General features: G+C 45.4%; 2 protein-coding genes across 2 annotated transcripts; one reads left to right on the top strand and one right to left on the bottom strand.

The window, feature by feature from the left end:
- The first annotated feature begins 875 nt into the window (after positions 1 to 875).
- Positions 876 to 4,104, top strand: LOC133931013 (homeobox protein BEL1 homolog). The gene is made up of 4 exons (XM_062377827.1): positions 876 to 1,576; positions 2,404 to 2,798; positions 2,920 to 2,980; positions 3,351 to 4,104. The coding sequence occupies exons 1-4, from the start codon at positions 1,019 to 1,021 to the stop codon at positions 3,786 to 3,788; spliced, it is 1,452 nt and encodes a 483-aa protein (XP_062233811.1). The 5' UTR covers positions 876 to 1,018; the 3' UTR covers positions 3,789 to 4,104.
- Positions 4,105 to 11,940: 7,836 nt separating this feature from the next.
- On the bottom strand, positions 11,941 to 13,187 carry LOC133931384 (brassinosteroid-responsive RING protein 1-like). Its single transcript, XM_062378257.1, has one exon. It carries the CDS (start codon positions 12,763 to 12,765, stop codon positions 12,331 to 12,333), a length of 435 nt encoding a protein of 144 aa, XP_062234241.1. The 5' UTR covers positions 12,766 to 13,187; the 3' UTR covers positions 11,941 to 12,330.
- Between the last annotated feature and the right edge of the window lie 5,271 nt (positions 13,188 to 18,458).

Raw genomic sequence — 18,458 nt, 5'->3', positions numbered from 1 at the left:
GTCAATCACACAGTACGCGATGCAGGGTGCACCCTCTGGACACTATATATATGGATCCAACAAACTTTTTCTGATAAATCTTGTGGTTTTGTTCTGTACCATGATCCATCTATTACATAAATATGATATCTTGTGTAGGCCAACCCACGCTAGGTCGTCCGAGGTGATGTAACAACTGATTAGTGTGATGCAAAAGTACTAGTACAACTCTTCCTATGATTAATTAATAAACAATAATTACCCAAGATGTACGTACGTAGTAAAAGGATCGATCGATTGACCGCTGCGCATGCATTTTTCTCTTTAATTTTGAGAAAGAAAAAAGATCAAGTGATAAATCACTCATATGTGCTTACAAGTTATATATAAAACTTAAAATCAGCCATTAGTACTTACTTGTTAAGTTAGTCGCGTCACTTTTAATGAATCCATGTTAGTGGGTACGAAAGGCCATAATCCAACCACGTTTGATCCCAGCCTGTGGCTAATTTCCACTAAACGAACATACACGCGCGCACACACATACACATATACCCATATGCACACACACGTGTGTATATATATATATACACACACTCCTGGTTCGATTTTGGTCTCATTATAATTGAGGTATATATTACTTTTTGAGATGTATATATTATTTTTTGATTTGTGTATACCTCTTTATAAGTGAAATATATATCTTTTGAGTATATATACACTACTTTTTAATATGTACATGTTTTTTTAACACCCATTAAAAGAGAAGTATGTATACACGGGTAAAATACTTCATACATACGTATGTACATATATGTATATATATGAATGTGTGTATGTGTGTATATATATAATATATATACATGTGTATATATATATTCTTAGTATTTGAGTGATAAGGATTAAGGATAGGCAGGAATATAAAGCAACTAGTAGTAGCTAAGTTATTAGAGCCGGGAGTGTGGTCGAGCAACTAGAGAAAAGCATATCGCTAGTATCCCTCTTGCTCGCCAATTGTGAATTGGCGCGCCGATCGACGATGGCCGTCCATCATCACCACCTCCTCGACTTCTCGCCACCTCCGAACGCGGTGCCGATGGAGGCGCCCCCACCCTCCTTCGACCACGGCCAGCTCGTCGCCCTCCACGTCGACGGCACCGACATGCCTGCAGGAGGCGTACTTCCCCACCGCGTCCTCGCCGACGACTCGGCGACGTGGCCACAGGTGGTCAACCTCTCCCTGTTCAACTACAACACCGGGGGAGGGTCGTTGTTCAGCCACCAGCAACCGTTCGCGGCGCCTCCAGCGGTGGCCATGGCGCCTAACCTGCCGGCGACGACCTTGCACCCGTTCCAGCTAAGGAGCTCCAAGTACCTGGGCCCTGTGAAGGAGTTGCTCGGTGAGTTCTGCAGCCTTGAAGGGGACTTGCACGCCATGAACAGCGCCAGGAGAGCTCCCAAAGCTGGCAAGTGGGACGACGTGGAGGCGTTGTCGTCGTCGTCGTCTGGTGGCCTATGGGGCAATCCTTCTCTGAGCTCCATGGATCTGTTGGACCTTGAGAGGAGGAAAGCCAGGCTCTTGTCCATGGTCGGAGAGGTAGGTAGTGAATTACATGCATGGATGATGCATGTTGGTTTTCAGTTTTACTGTTTTACATGCACTCCTAGCTAGCTACTCGTTGCTTCTATTGGTATAGTACTCTCGTACTTGGCTAACGGTTAATTTAACTCCCTCCGTTCTGAAACGGAAAAAGTCAACATTTGTATACTTTAACTAATATTTAATTAAAATATAAAAATATCTAAAAATTATATAAATAGGTTTACAATTTAGAATAATTTCATACTGTTTGGTAGCTATAAATAATATATTTTGTGAGAAAATATTAATGAAAATCTAATTTCTAAGACTGAGTTCAAAAGAAATAGATCTACTAATCTTTTTCACTTGCAACTTCTGAGTTGGTAGTCATTTTTTGGTCACTATTACCCTTTGAGTTCTTGGTTACAACTCTTGTTACGTTCCCCGGATGGAATCCGCACACATGTGGACATTGGCAATGGTAGAGGCGCCGATGACACTACCACCACTATGCACTTTCTGAAGCTTCTATTCTCACTCATACCAACTTTCCACCATATATTGGCATCTTGCTATCTAGATATCATTAGACAAGACTAATACTTACCTATTTTGTTGCATTTGCCTCCTCTTTATTCCCTGGATTCCTTTATCCAGTTAGCTTTCTCTTCTTCTTCTTTTTACTGTGTTACCAATATAACCCAAAGTTCTTATCTTTGTCTCTTGTTGGCAAACACATATTTTCTGGCAAAAGGAAAAATCATTTAGTATTTTTTTCTCAGATTAATTAGCACTTTGATCAATTTTAAACTGTACTGTATATGCACCAATCAATTAATCAGGTGGACAGGCGGTACCGGCGGTACCGGGAGCAGATGAGGGCGGTGGAGGTGTCCTTGGAGGCGGTGGCCGGTGTCGGGGCGGCGCAGGTGTACACGAGGCTGGCGCTGCGGGCCATGTCGCGGCACTTCCGGTGCCTGAGGGATGCGCTCGTGGCGCAGGTGCGCGCGCTGAGGAAGGCCATGGGCGAGAGGGACGGCGGCGCCGCCGCCGCACCGACAGGTGCGACCAAGGGAGACACGCCAAGACTCAAGATACTGGACCGGTCCCTGAGGCAGCAGAGGGCGTTCCAGCAGCCCGGCGCCATGGAGAACTATCCATGGCGGCCGCAGCGCGGCCTGCCGGAGCGCGCCGTCGCTGTCCTCCGCGCCTGGCTCTTCGAACACTTTCTCCACCCGTACGACGTCACTCGACTCTCGATCGATCACTGTATATATATATATATTTTTTTTATTTGCATATCATGCATTCACCTGCAGATAAAATTGACGTGTTCGTTACACAAACACAATGAACAGGTACCCAAATGACGTGGACAAGCACATTCTGGCGCGCCAGACAGGGTTGTCAAGAAGCCAGGTACTTTGAACAGCAAAATCCATGCATCCATGCATGTTCTTCCAATTCCAACATACGCAGCTACTGATCGATCAATTCAGTGTTGCATAGATGTGTCAGTTCGTCAAGTACAAAATGCATAAGGCTAATCAAACATGTTTTGACGCCACAGTTGTTATTCAACCACCAGCTGCATGTATCTGTCTCGCTTATTATTCAGTCTCATCGCATTAATTAATACTTGATCGAAAGAATCAGTTATCTGCCGAGATGTGCTAGAGTATTGCTTGCAGACAGACAGAATATCAAAATCTGCTAAATTTCGTTTTCAAAAGAAAGTTAAATTAAGGTCATATATATAATATAATATTTCTCTTGATTTAATCTCTAGGTTTCCAATTGGTTCATCAACGCAAGGGTGAGGCTGTGGAAGCCAATGATAGAGGACATGTACACGGAAGAAGTGAAGCAGCAACCAGAGGCAAACCAAAACCCTAGCAGCACCGGAGTTAAACCTGAGAAGGACACAACGGCATCGGCAACAGCCATAGGAGGAGAAACTCATCACTTCCGAAACCCTGACTCCATGATTTCATCTTCCATTGTGACTGACCGCGACCATCTGTTATTCCATGGCTATCCGAGCATGAATGGGGGCGGCAGCACAGTGTCGCTTACTCTAGGGCTCCAGCAGCAGCCATTTGCGTCGTCGATGATGCATCAGCGATCACTCATGTTACAAGGACAAGAGGAAGAGACGACGACGGTGCTACCATATAGGAACCTCAACCTGATGGGGTCTCAGTTGCTGCATGATTTTGCGGGGTAGCTGCTAGGAGGGTGCATATATACCCAAGCTAGGCGAGGTAAAAAGTATTTCTTCATGACTAAAAGGTAATTAAACAAATTGGTTCCTAGCTACCCTGCCAAATCATGTTATATTTCTCGAGCAAGGACCCTCAGATGATCCATATTTAGAGCTACTTTCAGTAAAAATTAAGTACGGCTGTTCTCTGTTCATTCAAGACGATCATGAACTCGACCGTAATTTAAGCACTCAATGTTTGATGCAAATTGTCATATCATCCATTCAGCGTACTACTACAACATTGTGTATGCTCATTTAGCGTACTTACGACTTTTAATCCTTTTGTGATTGTTTTGAGTTTCGTAAAGGGTGAACATGACATGATGTACTCGAATATACGAGTTCTTCTGGCGAATATCGATCGAAGAATGGCACATCTGGTCATGCTTTGTGCATGTAAAACATGCATTGCATGGAGGTCTGCTTTTGGCGAAACAGCATTGTTGAGTAGCACAAAATTTCCATGATCGATCGATTACTACAGTAGCCGCTCTGCTCTGCTCTGTACAACGAGGACTTAGCTTAGGTGAAATTAATGTGTGAATAAAAGAAGGACTGCATGGCCATTATATTTGTCATGAAGCAGTAGTTGAGCTCTCCGGCGTACCTGAGCTCGTCGGCGGTGTGGTGCACGAGGAGGCTGTACCTCCTTCCGTCGCCGGGCCGTTGTGGAGGTTGCTGAGCCCCTCGAAGTGGCTCACGGTCCACTTGTACCAGCCAGCGCTTCAGGAAGACGCGGAGCGTGAGCACGTGGGAGACGAGGACGATGTTCATGTTGGGGCTGCGCTGCCCGGGCGGCCGATGTCGAGGTCGGCGCGCAGCGTCTCCCGGAACCCCGTGATGCGGTCTGCAGCCGACTCGCCGTTGGAGAACCGGTAGAAGAAACGGCCGTACCGGCGGCGGATCTCCTCCTCCGCCTGCATCTTCTCGCGGTCCTGGAAGTTGCATACACATACTGTGGAACATCTCCACCTGCACCCTCAATCTAATGGACAGACTGAGAGGATGAACCAGTGTTTGGAGATATTCCTTCGTTGTTTTGTGCATGTCTGTCCTAAGCAATGGATCCAGTGGCTAGCATTGACTGAATACTGGTATAATATTAGTTTTCATTCAGCTCTGGGCAAATCCCCCTTTGAAGTATTGTATGGTTATACCCCAAGGCACTTTGACATTACTGAGATGAATTGTTGTGCTGTTACTGATCTCAATCAGTGGCTTTAGGACAGATATATGACGTTCCGGCTGATTCATCAACATTTGCTTAGAGCACAAACTCACATGAAGAAACAGGCTGACAAGAATCGCTCAGAAAGAGCATTTGCAATATGGTGACTGGGTATTCTTGAAGCTTCAACCCTATGTCCAGTCTTCCTTAGCGCCAAGAGCTAATTAGAAGTTGGCTTTCAAATTCTTTGGCCCATTCAAAATTGAAGCTAGAATTGGACCAGTTGCATACAAATTGCAGCTTCATGCTACCAGCTCAATACATCCGTCTTTTCATGTTTCTCAACTGACAAAGGATGTGAGACTAAATCATCAGGTAACACCATCCATTCCTCCTCACCTTGATGTTTTGCAGGTGCATGAAAAGTTGTTGCAGAAGAGGATCGTCAGTTACGGAGTGCAGTCAATGGCTCAAGTGCTCATCAGTTGGAAGAAGGACCGAAGAAGAGCATGGGTCGGCCGGAATGAGGCGACGTGAGAACCCTCCGCGGTCGGCGAATGGAACAACGACCCCGGGCCCCGTTAAACCGTACGTACGTACTGCCACGAGCGGCGCAGATTGAATTGGATAATTACAAGAAACCCGTGTATTGCTTTTGTTTCGGTTTCTGTTTTTATGTACAAAAGTTGTGTTTTGTTTTTCTAAAAAAATTATTTTTAGATTTTAGTTGTTGGTTTTATAATTACCTTTTTTTCTTCTTAGGAAACTAAAAATCAGAAAAGCTACTATTGACTAGTTTTTTAGTTTTTAGTTTATTTATTCGTAAACATGCTTTTAACTTTTTCATAAACCACTTTTCAGCGATTCCATATATTTGGGTTTCTATCATGTTGCTAGGAGACAACAAGCCACAATTGCGGAAGTGATAAAAACAATACCTCTGAAAATCTCCTTCCGCCGACTGATCATTAGAGACAAACTAATTGTCTAGCACAATCTAGTATCAAAGTTAGTGCATATTAACCTCTCCGATAATGAACGTGACACATTTAGATGTGGACTACATGTGAATGGGAGTTTTTCAGTCTATTCCATGTATAAAAAGTTCCAAATACATGGTTGTGGAAACTTAAGCTTCCACTCAAAATAAAGATCTTCTTATGGTATTTAGAAAGAGGAGTAATTTTGATCAAAGATAAGTTGGCCAAAAGAAATTGGAATAGTAGCCTCAAATGTAGCTTTTGTAATCACAATGAAAATATTCAACATCTTTTTTTAGTGTCACTTTGCTAACTCATTATGACAAATTATCACACTCGGTTTTCAAGAGAACAAACTAGATGTATTCCATATGTATGCCAGGATCAAGATTCTATACATGCAGTGACTTCGTAAGTGATAACATAACAGTGTCAATAAATAACGATAATATTCATTACAAAAGGACTCACAAGCCTTAAAGAAAATACTAAGATATTTTCCAGCGGTAGCGGTCTTCCATCAATCCACAGGCGTTATCCGAGAAAGCGCCAGCCTATGATGGTCTTCAGGTCGATGTCTTACTTCGCCTAGAACTCGGCTCCATCATCTGAAAAGTCTTCGAAAACTTCATCTTCTTAGCAGCATTAAGAAGTTGGGAGAAGGCAAGCGTGAGTATATAGAGTACTCAGCAAGTGTGAAAAAATATAGCATGTAGGCTTTAAGACAAGAAAAAGCTTGACTCGGGCTGACTGCAACTAAGCCACACTAATCTAGGACTCAAAAGATATAGCAACCTATTTACTATGTGATGACTCTAACATTAAAGGAGATAACTCATCGGATTCCATCCGACTACCAGGCTCACTAGATATCTCATAGCTGACTACCTACTCATCGGGGTTCCATCACCCGACTACCCAAAATTAACTATTCAAGATCCCCACTAATTATGAAGAAGTCCAAGCCCGCTCTTAACCGTGAGCATGGATGATCGATCAGTTTTACACTCTGCAAAGTTTGCACACTTTACCCATGAGTCGTGATTACCGTTTTGCTTTACACTTCTGGGGTGTAGAGCCGGTGTCTCACTACAAGGCTTTTACAAAGCGCCTCTAAATCCATATGCACCCACTAAGGTTTCACCGCTAACAGGGATTTCATCCACTGCAGTGGTCGCCTCTTGTGCCACTCATCCGTCCACTAGTGCGTACAGAATATAAAGGATATCTAATTATTTGGCCAGGTCATACCCATATAAGTCTCATGGTTGCACTGTTATGCTGGGTAAGAGGCTTCATAAACCAGTCCTTAGGATCCCCCACAGGAACAACCACAAACCTACTGTGCAGCACCACCTCAAACTAACCATCCAGTCGGGATCCCTATCCCATGTTGCTACAAGGTTACCATACTCAAATTCTTGTTGTCTAAATATTAGTGTAGATTAACCTTTACCCCTACCATAACAGCACTAGCATATCTACCCTTTATTTCCCATGACTCATCAACAGCGACAAGGATAATCAAACAAAATTTAGTAAAACGCTAAACATGGGATTCCCTATTAGACAAGCATGCATCAAGAAGTATAAAAGCACACTTTACTACAATGGGATCAAAGTGATCAAGGACACTTGACTTCGAATGTGGGTTGATCAAATTCCTCGAACGTCTGGTCCTGCAAGTTCACACACTGCTCGTCTCCTAAAGCAATCGCACACACTGGAAATAAACAAACATAACATATAAGAATAGTACACAAAACAGTAGCAATGCACTATAAAAAAAAGTTACTAATGGATAGTACACACTGCTACGATCGCGGGAGTGCAAAAATCGCCTAAAACGGAGCTTGTATGAAAAAGTTGTGAATGTTTTAAGCTACAAGGGCTTTTCTGAAAAGGTTAAAGGGCTAAATTGTAAACACAAAAAGTTCTAGGGGCTTATTTGTAAAATTTAGGGACCTATTTATAATTATACAAAGGTTCAAAGGGCTAAAAGTAAAATACAGTACTACCAGGGGCATATTTGTGAAAACTACCTAATTTCAGAGAATAAGGGAATTATTTTTGTGCTGAAAAACCTATTTATTGCGTCACACTGACCTCATCTTGCTGAACGGGCTCGGGTGGCTAACGTGGCGGCTTACGCGGCTGCTGACTCGGCTCAGGAGCTGACGTGACGCCTACGGGGCTGCTAACTGGGACGGTAGACCAGTGTTGTCGACTGAATCCACTGGTCCATGGTAGGCCGAAGGGGTATGGATCGTCGGTGGATAATCTAACGGCTCATGACGGTTGGGGAGAGATTAGCGGTCGGCGGCGACAGAGATGCAGCGGCATCGCCTTGAGTCTCGCTGGAGCATCGTTGTCGAAGCGCGGAAACGATCTGCGGTCTACCAAACGCGACGGGAAATGGAGCAAAAGAACGAGATGACGATGGGGATTCTCACCGAGGATTTTTCGACGGCCGGAGAGGTCTCTGCGGTAGCAGGCGATGGAGAGATGGGGCGGCGGAGGTCGGAGCTCGACGGGATCTCGGCTACGGCGGTGGAGGAGCAAAATTAACAGCCAGAGAAGCTCCCTCGGGGTCCTGCGGTGCCGTAGAGATGATCAATTGGCCACGGGATGCAGCGGGTAAGGCTGTCGACGGTGAGGTGGCAGCAGATCTTACGGGCGCTCGGTGGGAACGTTCGTGCGGCGGCGGAACGGCATCGATAAGCGGCGAAATGGGGTCCCTGTGCTTCAGCGAAGCTGGTGGCGGTTTCGGTGCACCGGGGAGGGCTCGAACGCGACGGAACAGTGCTCGGCGAGCTCGGCGATGGCAATGGCGGCTTGGTGACGAGTGACGGAGTGCGGGGTGGGGGCGCGGGGGCTACAGGTGCATCTTATAGCGCAGAGGGCGTGCGTGCCGTTGCGGAGATGTGGGCGCGAGAGGTGGAACGGGCGCTGGCAAAATTGGACGACGCGGTGCCGCGGTTGCGGACGCGAGTGCGGGCGCGGGCGTGGGCACGAGCGCGGAAGAAGATGCTGACAGGTGGGGCCCGTCTATCAGAGAGAGAAGGGGGGATGGGCTGGACTTCACGAGCGGGAGAAATGGGCTGGGCTGCGCAGAAACGGATGTCACACAAATAGTCATAATAGTTCTGAGCATTAACAAACCTAGATATATACACCATATTATTGGTGGTTGGCTAGGTGGCTTAGGAGCAAATAAAAAGAAAGAAATTTTGATTGGGATAGCTGCTCGTTTTTGGACAATTTGACTATGCCGTAATGATATTATCTTTAATAAGAAAACAATAATCTCTTTTATGCAGACACTTTTTAGAAATGTTTATTGGCTGAGATTCTGAAAATTGATATAGTATGAAAGCGAGAGAGAAAATATAAATATAGTGTGCCAAGCATTGTAGGTGGTAGCCATAGAGCTCTTCACCAAGAATAGGTGACGGTTTAGTACTAGACTATATGATCGATAATTTATATTCATATGCTCTTTTATACTTGTATTTTCTTTAACATTTATTTATAAGTTGAGATGATAAAATAATAAATTAGAGCTGGATGTATCGCTCGATGCAAAAGACCAAGGCTTTTTATCCCATTGTCTAAAAAATTTATTTGGTTTTCTAGCTTCTTACAGCAGAAAAACCAAAACCAAAAACCCAAACAATCACTCCCTTAGCCTCCTACCTTCGTCGCTCCATCAGCCTTGCTTCCCATATATCGTTTTCGTCTTCAGTAAATTCATAGTAAACTGCTATGCTCAGAGCTCAGAGCTCAGAGCATTCAGATATATATTTTTTTAATAGAACCGGCAGGCTGCCTCATTGTATTAATAACAAGAAGACCCGACTGGCAGAGCTTCAGATATTGACTAAACTGGGCGAACATCTGTCCAAATATTGGGTCGAATTTCTGTGACCCAGACATTTTTCAGAGTTCTGAATCTATTTGCAGGCTGGAAAGAACAATGCTGGCAGCTCTGAAATCATTTGAAGACCAACCGAAGATAGGGATGCACTCATAATTTACAAGAACTAGCTGTATCTTTGTGGCCTTTTTAGCGTCAAACATAGTGCTTTGTTACTGTGTTGGAGTTTCGGAAATTGCATAGCTGCTTCATGATTTGGTACTTCGAAAGGTCGCTGACAAGGAGATTCTACAGTTGTGGTTCAACTTATCGAAATCCTATACCGTCTGCGTCTGACCAGGTTAGTTTCTTCCAAAGCAGCTGTGGCTGTATGTTTTGGGAAAAATTACACCATTCGATCAGTTTGCACTTGAGACTTGCAAAAAATGCCTTGATGATTATGGAAATTGGTGTCCACGACCCAGGCGGAGCAGAGGGTCCCCTGCCTCGACGGCGTTCTGCTATCCGAAGGCCGGCCTCGCGCGGGTGGACGTGGGGAGCATTCAGGTCACCATGCTCCTGGCGCTGCCGCCCTCCAGATGTGTTAGGGGATTGGACACGAGAGATTAGCAATTGAATCCATCTTTTGCTCGCAGCACTCAACTTGATGATGGTCTGTAAGGTCTGAGTAGTAGTCTGGGTATGTTTGGTACAGTTTTTACTGATCTAAATTCTACGTGAGAAGTGATTCTCTGGAGAAATTGATTATGTGATTGAAAATGATTTCGTGTCTGATACTATTCAAATGCGGGATAACCGATATCCGTGTCCGATACTGTTCAATATTATCCGTCCGTATCCGATCTGATATCCGAAGTATTAGAATATTATGTGTTATGAAAAAAAAACTATTATGATTTTACTTAAAAACATGATAATATATAAATAAATTGTCACACATTCGTAGACAGACAATACTGAATACTCTTAGTTTTACATCTCACCGATCACTCTCTTGCTATGTTCATTTTGATTGCACACATATACTATTTATGATTTGTAGGGATACAAATAAAGTAAAAAATTTCTATCAATTCGACTATCCGATCGCCCGAAGGAATTCGAAGCAAATATAGGATGACCGATATCCGTATCCGACACTGTTTAACACTATCTGTGTTCAATCTGATTCTGGGAAGAAGAAAAATATAAGATAGGGTATAAGATGAGTGATATCCATCCGTATGGGATCCGATTGCACCCCTAATCTTAACTGTTGGAGTGGCCAAACGTTTGTTGGAGCTTGAGGTTTCCCAATGTTTGGAGAAGAAGGTAAACACAGTAATGAAGACAACTACAAAATGCAGAAGGTGGGTACCACCGAGTGTTGGTGAATGGAAGCTAAATGTGGATGCAGCAGTTTCAAGAACAGAAAACAAAGGTGCAGTTGGCGTTGTTTGCCGCGATGCTAATGGACATTTTGTTGCAGCGAGTGCCATGGTGTTTTGGGCGGTTTCTGATCTTGAAACTTTGTAGGCGATGGCATGTAATTAATAAAACTTTGGCCCTAGCTGAAGATTGCGGTATTCAGAAACTAAAGTTGGCACCAGATTGTCTGAGTGTTGTAAAAAACATCAAAGAAATGCCCAGATGTGCATATATGATGATTTTGCAAGATATCAAGGAGAGATCCAAGTCATTTCATTGTGTGTGGTTTATGCACGAAGGTAGGGAATCTAATAGGAAGGCTCATAATCTTTCTAAATTTGCTTGTTCACTTGGAGATGGCCGTCATGTTTGGTTTATTTCCCCTCCTGTAATTTTTAGATGTAAACATTGTCCCAAATGATGAATAAAAGTCCCTACTTTCCTCTCTCTCTAAAAAAGGCACTTTCACATATGCAATGGTTTTGCATTAGAAACACAGCTTGTTTCACACTTTCTGTTTCCCTTTGCAGAAACAATTACACAAACTAGTCACACTAACAGCAGCCAGATAACTATAATTTGCAGAAATTTAGGTAAATCATTTCCTACCGATCCATTCCAACGGTAAGAGTAAATCACAAAACAGTGAAACAAAAAAAAACTTGAACAAGGAAACGAAAAGAAAAGAAAACTGAGGAGAGCAACATCTTTTGACAAATTGCATGCTCTACAAATAATATGGGTATATTCCTCTGTTTATTTACTTCCCCTGTTCTATTCAAGCTAAATAAACTTGTCTATCTGCCACTTGTATTTTGGTCTTTTGGAGAGCACAGTGGCTGGCCCCTTTGATGAGCCAAAACCCAAACCAAATATTAGCCCACCCCTGGACTTTCTTAATATCACACGACGCATGCTTGATAACACCATACCAAACTGTACAATGTAGAGTTATGCAAAAACGCATCTTCTCAAGGGGGCGTTTGGAAAAGATAAAAACCTTTTCCCCTGTTAAGCTTTTTACATAAAACCCCGACAGGAACGAACAAATTCGAAGCCCCTGTCCATCTGCTATGACACCGGCAGCGGCAGGGGCAGGAGCGGCGTCCGGCAGAGCGGGCAGGTGCGCTGTCCGTGGGCGGCCCAGCGGTCGAGGCAGGCGCGGTGGAAGACGTGGCGGCAGCCCCGCGCGCGGCGCACCTCGGCGGCGCCGTGGAAGTCGCCGAGGCAGACGGCGCAGCCCTCCGGAAGCGGTTCCCTCCCGGCGGAGGATAGAGCGTCGAAGCGCACCGCCGGGGAGTGCTCCTCCAGGCTGTCGGCAGCACCGTCGTCGTAGTAGTTCTGCAGGTGGTCGGCGTCAACGGCGGATGAGTAGTAGTCGATGTCTGCGGCGCCGGTGAGGCGGAGCAGCCAGGAGGAGAGGCGACGGAGGTGGGCGAGGAGGGATAGGAGGTGCAGCACCAGCTTCGGCATCTCCGAGTACCCCACCGGGAACCCCATCAGCATCGACCAATGGATATGGAGCTAGCGTGACTGTGAGCTGAGCTTGCTACTCCAACTAATAGCAAGCGCAAGAACTAAGCAAAGAATCAAGCTTCAATTCCTGGAGGTATCTGTCTGTATCTAATTGCGAAGAGAGAGAGAGAGAGAGAGAGAGAGAGAGTTGCGAGGAAGGAGGAGGAGGTGGTGGTCATGTATCTGCAGCGAGTGTGGCCTTTAAAAGGAAAAGGAAAGGAAAGGAAAGGAAATGGCAGCAGGTGCAAAGGAAGTGCAGGGGAGGCCAGAAGAAACAAACAAGCAGCAAACAGCTCATTAAAAAGTGATGGTGGCACATTTTTATATGTAAATCACAAAACATGGCACATGTACAAGTACATTCGCGCACGTCGGCCAAGATCTACTACTGCTCTCACTGCTATATATTACTGCACTACTACAGTATCTGTAAAATGCTATATATGACAACACGTACGTTCAGAACCTGAGATATATAATGGGAAATGATTTTAATTGTGCATCTGATAAATAACATTTGTGAGGATAATAAGGTAGGTACGTGTGGGTCAGGTAATCGTAATACAGTAGCACTATTGTGTTTGCGTGATGGATGTACGTGGATTCATATCATGATTGGACAGAAGCAGCAGCAGCAGCAGGCGAGTTAGCGAGTAGCTCTCAGCGTTAGTGTGGCTGCCGGGGCACGGCAGGGCATGGCAGGTGCGCTTGTCGAGCTGCCTCGCCGCGCTAATGGCGCCATTGCATGCATCCATCACTAGTACCACGAGCCGCTTTCGGATCCATGTGCGATAGATATGATGTCGGATCGCCGAATGCAGCTCATGATCAGTCGCTGCCGGTGGGCCCAGCCTGTCTTCCTCTCGTTCCCGCCCTGTTGCTTTCCAGACTGACGAGTTTGCTTGCAGTTGCAGAGCTGAAAATTAACGGGGCACTCGTCGGTCGTCACAGCGGCCCTCTGCGTGCGTTCAGGTTCAGAGATCGATATACAGTAAGTATACATCCTCTTACCCCATCATTCAGGGAAACATATTAAAGCCCCATGACATCTTAGTCGTGTCATTCAGGGAAACATTCAGAGATCATATACAGTAAGTTTCTAAACACTCTAGTGGCTCTCGCAAAAGAATGAGAGCGCACGGTAAGGCTCCCCCTCGCCACTTCCAGCCGCCTTGGCAGGAGCCAACCTGCCTTCCGCTCCCCTCCCTCACCCTCCGACGTCCTTCCTGTGCTTTGATTTATCCTCATCGGTCGTTTTGCACGCACGCACGCATGTGCCTGACTCTCCACGTGCGCCGGCGTTAGATCTGTGCGCCAGCCGTCGATCTGGGCCTGTTTCTGAGCAGATCGACCCTTCACACACCAGATCCGCTCTTCAATGCGGTCTAGACGACTTCCCAAGTCTCCATGCTGTTGCTAGGTGCTCCTATGCTAAGGTCGCTCAATCTTGACGCTTTTGGAGCCACATTCACTTCCTCCCACTTGCTCTCCTCGATCAAAGTCACGACCGCTCCTTTACTCCTCCTGCTCAAGCGCACGCCACAAGGGGTAATCGAAGGCCTACTATTGTTTGTGCATCACATCGCCGCTCCCCCTATCTTCACTACTCTCGGCGGCGTCTGCGGCCTCCTCATCTTCATGCCTCTCTTGCGATGGCTTCCTTGTAGCTGTCACATCCGTCCTCATCGCCCTCTCCATTACCGACGCGTGGCCGGGATGAGCTGGGCTCTGGTTGGACGCCGGTACGATGGAGAAGATGGTGGCGTCGTGTGCCGCATTCACTATCGGCCTCTACCCCCTTGCAAGCCAATAATTGTGCCCTGCCCTTCAAAAGGCCCCCTAATGGGTCTTGCTTCTGGTGCCTAGCATCAAACCACCGGGCATCAGCTTGCAGGGACCCTGTACGTTGCTTCCGTTGTCGCCGGTTGGGGCACAAGGCCAAGGACTACCGGCTCTCACTCCACTCCGGTCAGCAGCAACGCGATCCTTTGGCCTCGAACACCTGTGGCTCTCCTATTGTCCGAGCGGTCACTCCTTCATGGTTCCTGGGCAACCAGGGCACAATTATGCTCCTCGACGACCCAAAACTTCACCCGGATGAGGACGGGTGTCTGATTCCCCTCTCCTTTGACTGTGCACGTGAGCTCAAGGAGTGGGAGGGATCTACGCTTGTGCCCTAGGCATTGAGCTTGCCTGTGGGCAGGGGTGCGCGACAAATTGAAGACATCATGTTGGACGCCCTGCGCCTTCGCCGTGGAGACGTCATTGTCTCAAGCCACTACCTAAATCCCTTCCTGATAAAATTCAAGCACAAGGAGAACTGTGCGAAGGCCTTGGACTTAAGGGTGATCAAGCACAACGGGGTGCACTTGTGCCTACGGCCGTGGTGAAGCCTCAGCCAGGCCATGGGTGCAGCCTTCTTCTTTCGCGTTCGGTTCTATCTTGAGGGCATCCCCATGGATGCATGGTTGTCTAAGATCGTCGAGTGCATCATCGAGCGCACGTGCTCCCTAGAGCACGTGGAATCGGGCATGCTTCACCCAGCCGACATGAGCATCATTAACCTGTGGGCCTGGACGGCTAATCTAATACACATCCCTAAGGTAATTTGGCTTACGTTCATGCACCAATCAGCCGCCAGGTCTTCCTCGTTCCTGTGGTGTATACCACCCCAACCGAGCGTTGGTAGTATGGAACCAAGTTTTGGGTCCTTCTTCACCTGGACGTTATTGAGGCCTTCTCGTACTGCTCGGTTTTCCTTCATGACCAATCATCAGTGGCTTCTTTAGGTCCACTGACCAACAAGTTCACATGGTTCTGTGGGAAGATTGACGGTGAGCCCGGCCTCGACCGTGTCCCGTCCTTCACCAACCCCCCTGCCAGAAACTTCTCCAAGGACGATCATGGGTCCCATCACTCGTGGAATGGACAACACGGTGGTAGCTGGTGGCATTCGAGTGACGATCATCCTCGGCCAAGCTCACACCACGAGTGTCAGGATGACAACAACGACATAGATAGAGACAAACCAAGGCTAGGCGCGGTGGCGGCTGTCGCGCTGGGGGCCACTCCAGTAAGGGCCTCATGCTTAGAGATCTCATGCGGTTGCCTCCCCGACATTCCAACACTGGCTCCGGGCGCGAGGGCAGCTATCGTCGTGCTTTGGAGGTGGAGTTCTCAAATGCCACTCTGCCCCAAGCCCTGGCCGCCGCAGGGGTTGTGACCCCGCCGACCATGGACACCCCGGTCTTCTGCTTCGACCAGGAGAAGGACGACCCATGCTCTCACACTCTATAGTTGGTGCCACTTCGCCAGGAGGGTGGGCTGGGGCGCGATGCAGGCCTCCGTTGTGCCTCGGGCTCAGGCAGCCTTCTCCCGAGCGGCGCGGCCAACGCCCCCACAATTTCCCTGGTTATCTCGCCTCTGCTAGTGGCCTCGACCCCACGTACTGCACCCAGTGTGGGTGACATTGTGGAAGAAGACAGCGCGCTCCTTGTTGTTGGCGGTTGGGGCAATTTGTCCATCATACGAGCCTTCGATGGGGGATGCCACAGCTTGAAGCGCCCCGGGTCATATATGGTGCTTAAAACTTTATTATACTGATCTCTGGATCAGTCACGGGTAAATATAAATCTTACAATAGGTGATACTACAGTCATACAACAAAGAAAGTGGTAAAATAAATCCATCAAGCTAACAATACATAAAGGATTTCGCAAAGGCTCATGAGCAACATAGTCCACAACACCAGTGGGCTCAGTAGGATCAGCATGGGGACATGCCACTCCACAGGTAATTCAGGTGTGAACGTGACTAAAACTTAATCATCAACCTCACCATCAGCGTTAATGAAGTCCAGATCTTCCTCTAAAATTATAAGCAAAGACTGAGTACAGTAAGTCCCAACCCTAGCCCTACATCAATAGAGTATAAATATATGTATATAATATTGACAAGAACATTAGTTACGTATGTTAAGCAGCCGTCACTAATGTGATGCCTACTTTACTGATTTCTTATATATATAATGTGAAACAACCGGTTGCTGCACTGTAGCTACTTTGGAAAAGTCACCCAGCCATGAGCCTGAATATATATGCAACAATTTTTTTAGTTGCTAGCTAGTGACAAGACACATACGACAATCCAAGACAAATGCATGCAAGAGTAGGCAGCGCAGCCAGCTGCTGCGCATATCATATGTATGCACCTGCAGCCTGGGCCTGGCCATGCCCATGCTTCCTGGGGACAAAAAGAAAACATGCCATGCATGCCATGTGAATCTAATCAGCCGGATTAGCCTATATGCATGGATCAAACAAATAATTTTGTCGGGCATAGCGACAATGAGGTGCGTATGTAGGTAAGATATATGTGTAAAGTTAGTATAGTAGCACGCATCTGCTTGCTCAACATTGTGATCGATCGATGATCCAGCTGCTGCTGACCCATGAAAGCATGCATGTCTATTCATGTGTACAAGCTAGCTAGTGTTCTGATGCATTGGATTGGATGGCCACCGACCCGGCCTGCACATCATGTGCAGCATCATATATGTTTAATCAACTGCCCTATCCTAATTAAATAAGATGAAAATATATAAGTGTCGTCAAAATTAAAAAATTAATCAATACAGCGGCGCCAGGGGACTGAAGCCCCCCGCCCTCCCCGAGCAATAGGGAGCCCTCCAAGCCTCCTTCAACTTTTGGGCATGAACGAGAAAGAAAAAAAGAAGATAGAAAGAGAATGAAGAAGAAGAAAAGAAAAGGAATGAAAGACTCCTACTATTTCTATTTTCTTTTAGATGTTATTTTTTTATGAATGACATATTTACCCATTTCAATTTTTTTAATATTCAAACAATAACACATAAATCACTAATCCATATCACACTCATTAAAATAAAACTACACTTTCCAATAGCCTTTAATATGAGCACTCTAGTAAAAACACTACTTAAAAACCTAAAATGATATCTATTTAAAAATAAAATTAAAATTTTAAAATAATATTTATTTAAAAACGAAGATAGTACAACTCTAGATCAAATAGCTGTGCCAGCCACTATGCATATCTTGTCGTTAAGCACCAACCAGCGAAAGAGGACAAACGACCCATCCACCTGACCACCTAGCAACTAAATCTCGATACTAGCTAGTACCATCTCTGTTTTTATTTATTTATTATTAATTTTTTACTAAAGCAATTTTGACTTTACGTTTTTTAAAAAAATTTACAAATACTTAAGTATACGATACTAATAAAGTACATTTAATGATGAATCTAATAATACGAAAGTTTTAAATATCTATAAATGTTTCGTAGGGAAAAAACACGATGTCAAAATTGCTATAATAAAAACTTGTAAGAATCAAATGAAAACGGAGGTTGTACCATATAAGGGCATGTACGTGCCAAGGAAATATATAGAAAAGTGCAGTGCAGTGCAGTGCCGTACAATTAGGACATATACTTGTAAATTAAAGTATATATGCTTGGCTTCCATCTCAACAATTAAAGTATATAATTAAAGTATAAATACATATACTTTAATTATATAATTAAAGTATATATGCTTGGCTTCCATCTTTAATTAAAGTATATTATTAAAGTATATATACATATACTTTAATTATATAATTAAAGTATATATATAATTATATATCTTTGTATATAATTAAAGT

Source organism: Phragmites australis, chromosome 10 (genome assembly GCF_958298935.1).
Source record: "Phragmites australis chromosome 10, lpPhrAust1.1, whole genome shotgun sequence".
NCBI lineage: Eukaryota > Viridiplantae > Streptophyta > Magnoliopsida > Poales > Poaceae > Phragmites > Phragmites australis.
This window is presented reverse-complemented; position numbering and strand designations above follow the sequence as displayed.

Coding starts and splice junctions, on each gene's coding strand:
- LOC133931384 (XM_062378257.1), bottom strand. CDS start 12,765: ATGCTGATGGGGTTCCCGGTGGGGTACTCGGAGATGCCGAAGCTGGTG.
- LOC133931013 (XM_062377827.1), top strand. CDS start 1,019: ATGGCCGTCCATCATCACCACCTCCTCGACTTCTCGCCACCTCCGAAC. Junction 1,577..2,403: donor TCTTGTCCATGGTCGGAGAG/GTAGGTAGTGAA, acceptor TCAATTAATCAG/GTGGACAGGCGGTACCGGCG. Junction 2,799..2,919: donor TTCGAACACTTTCTCCACCC/GTACGACGTCAC, acceptor CACAATGAACAG/GTACCCAAATGACGTGGACA.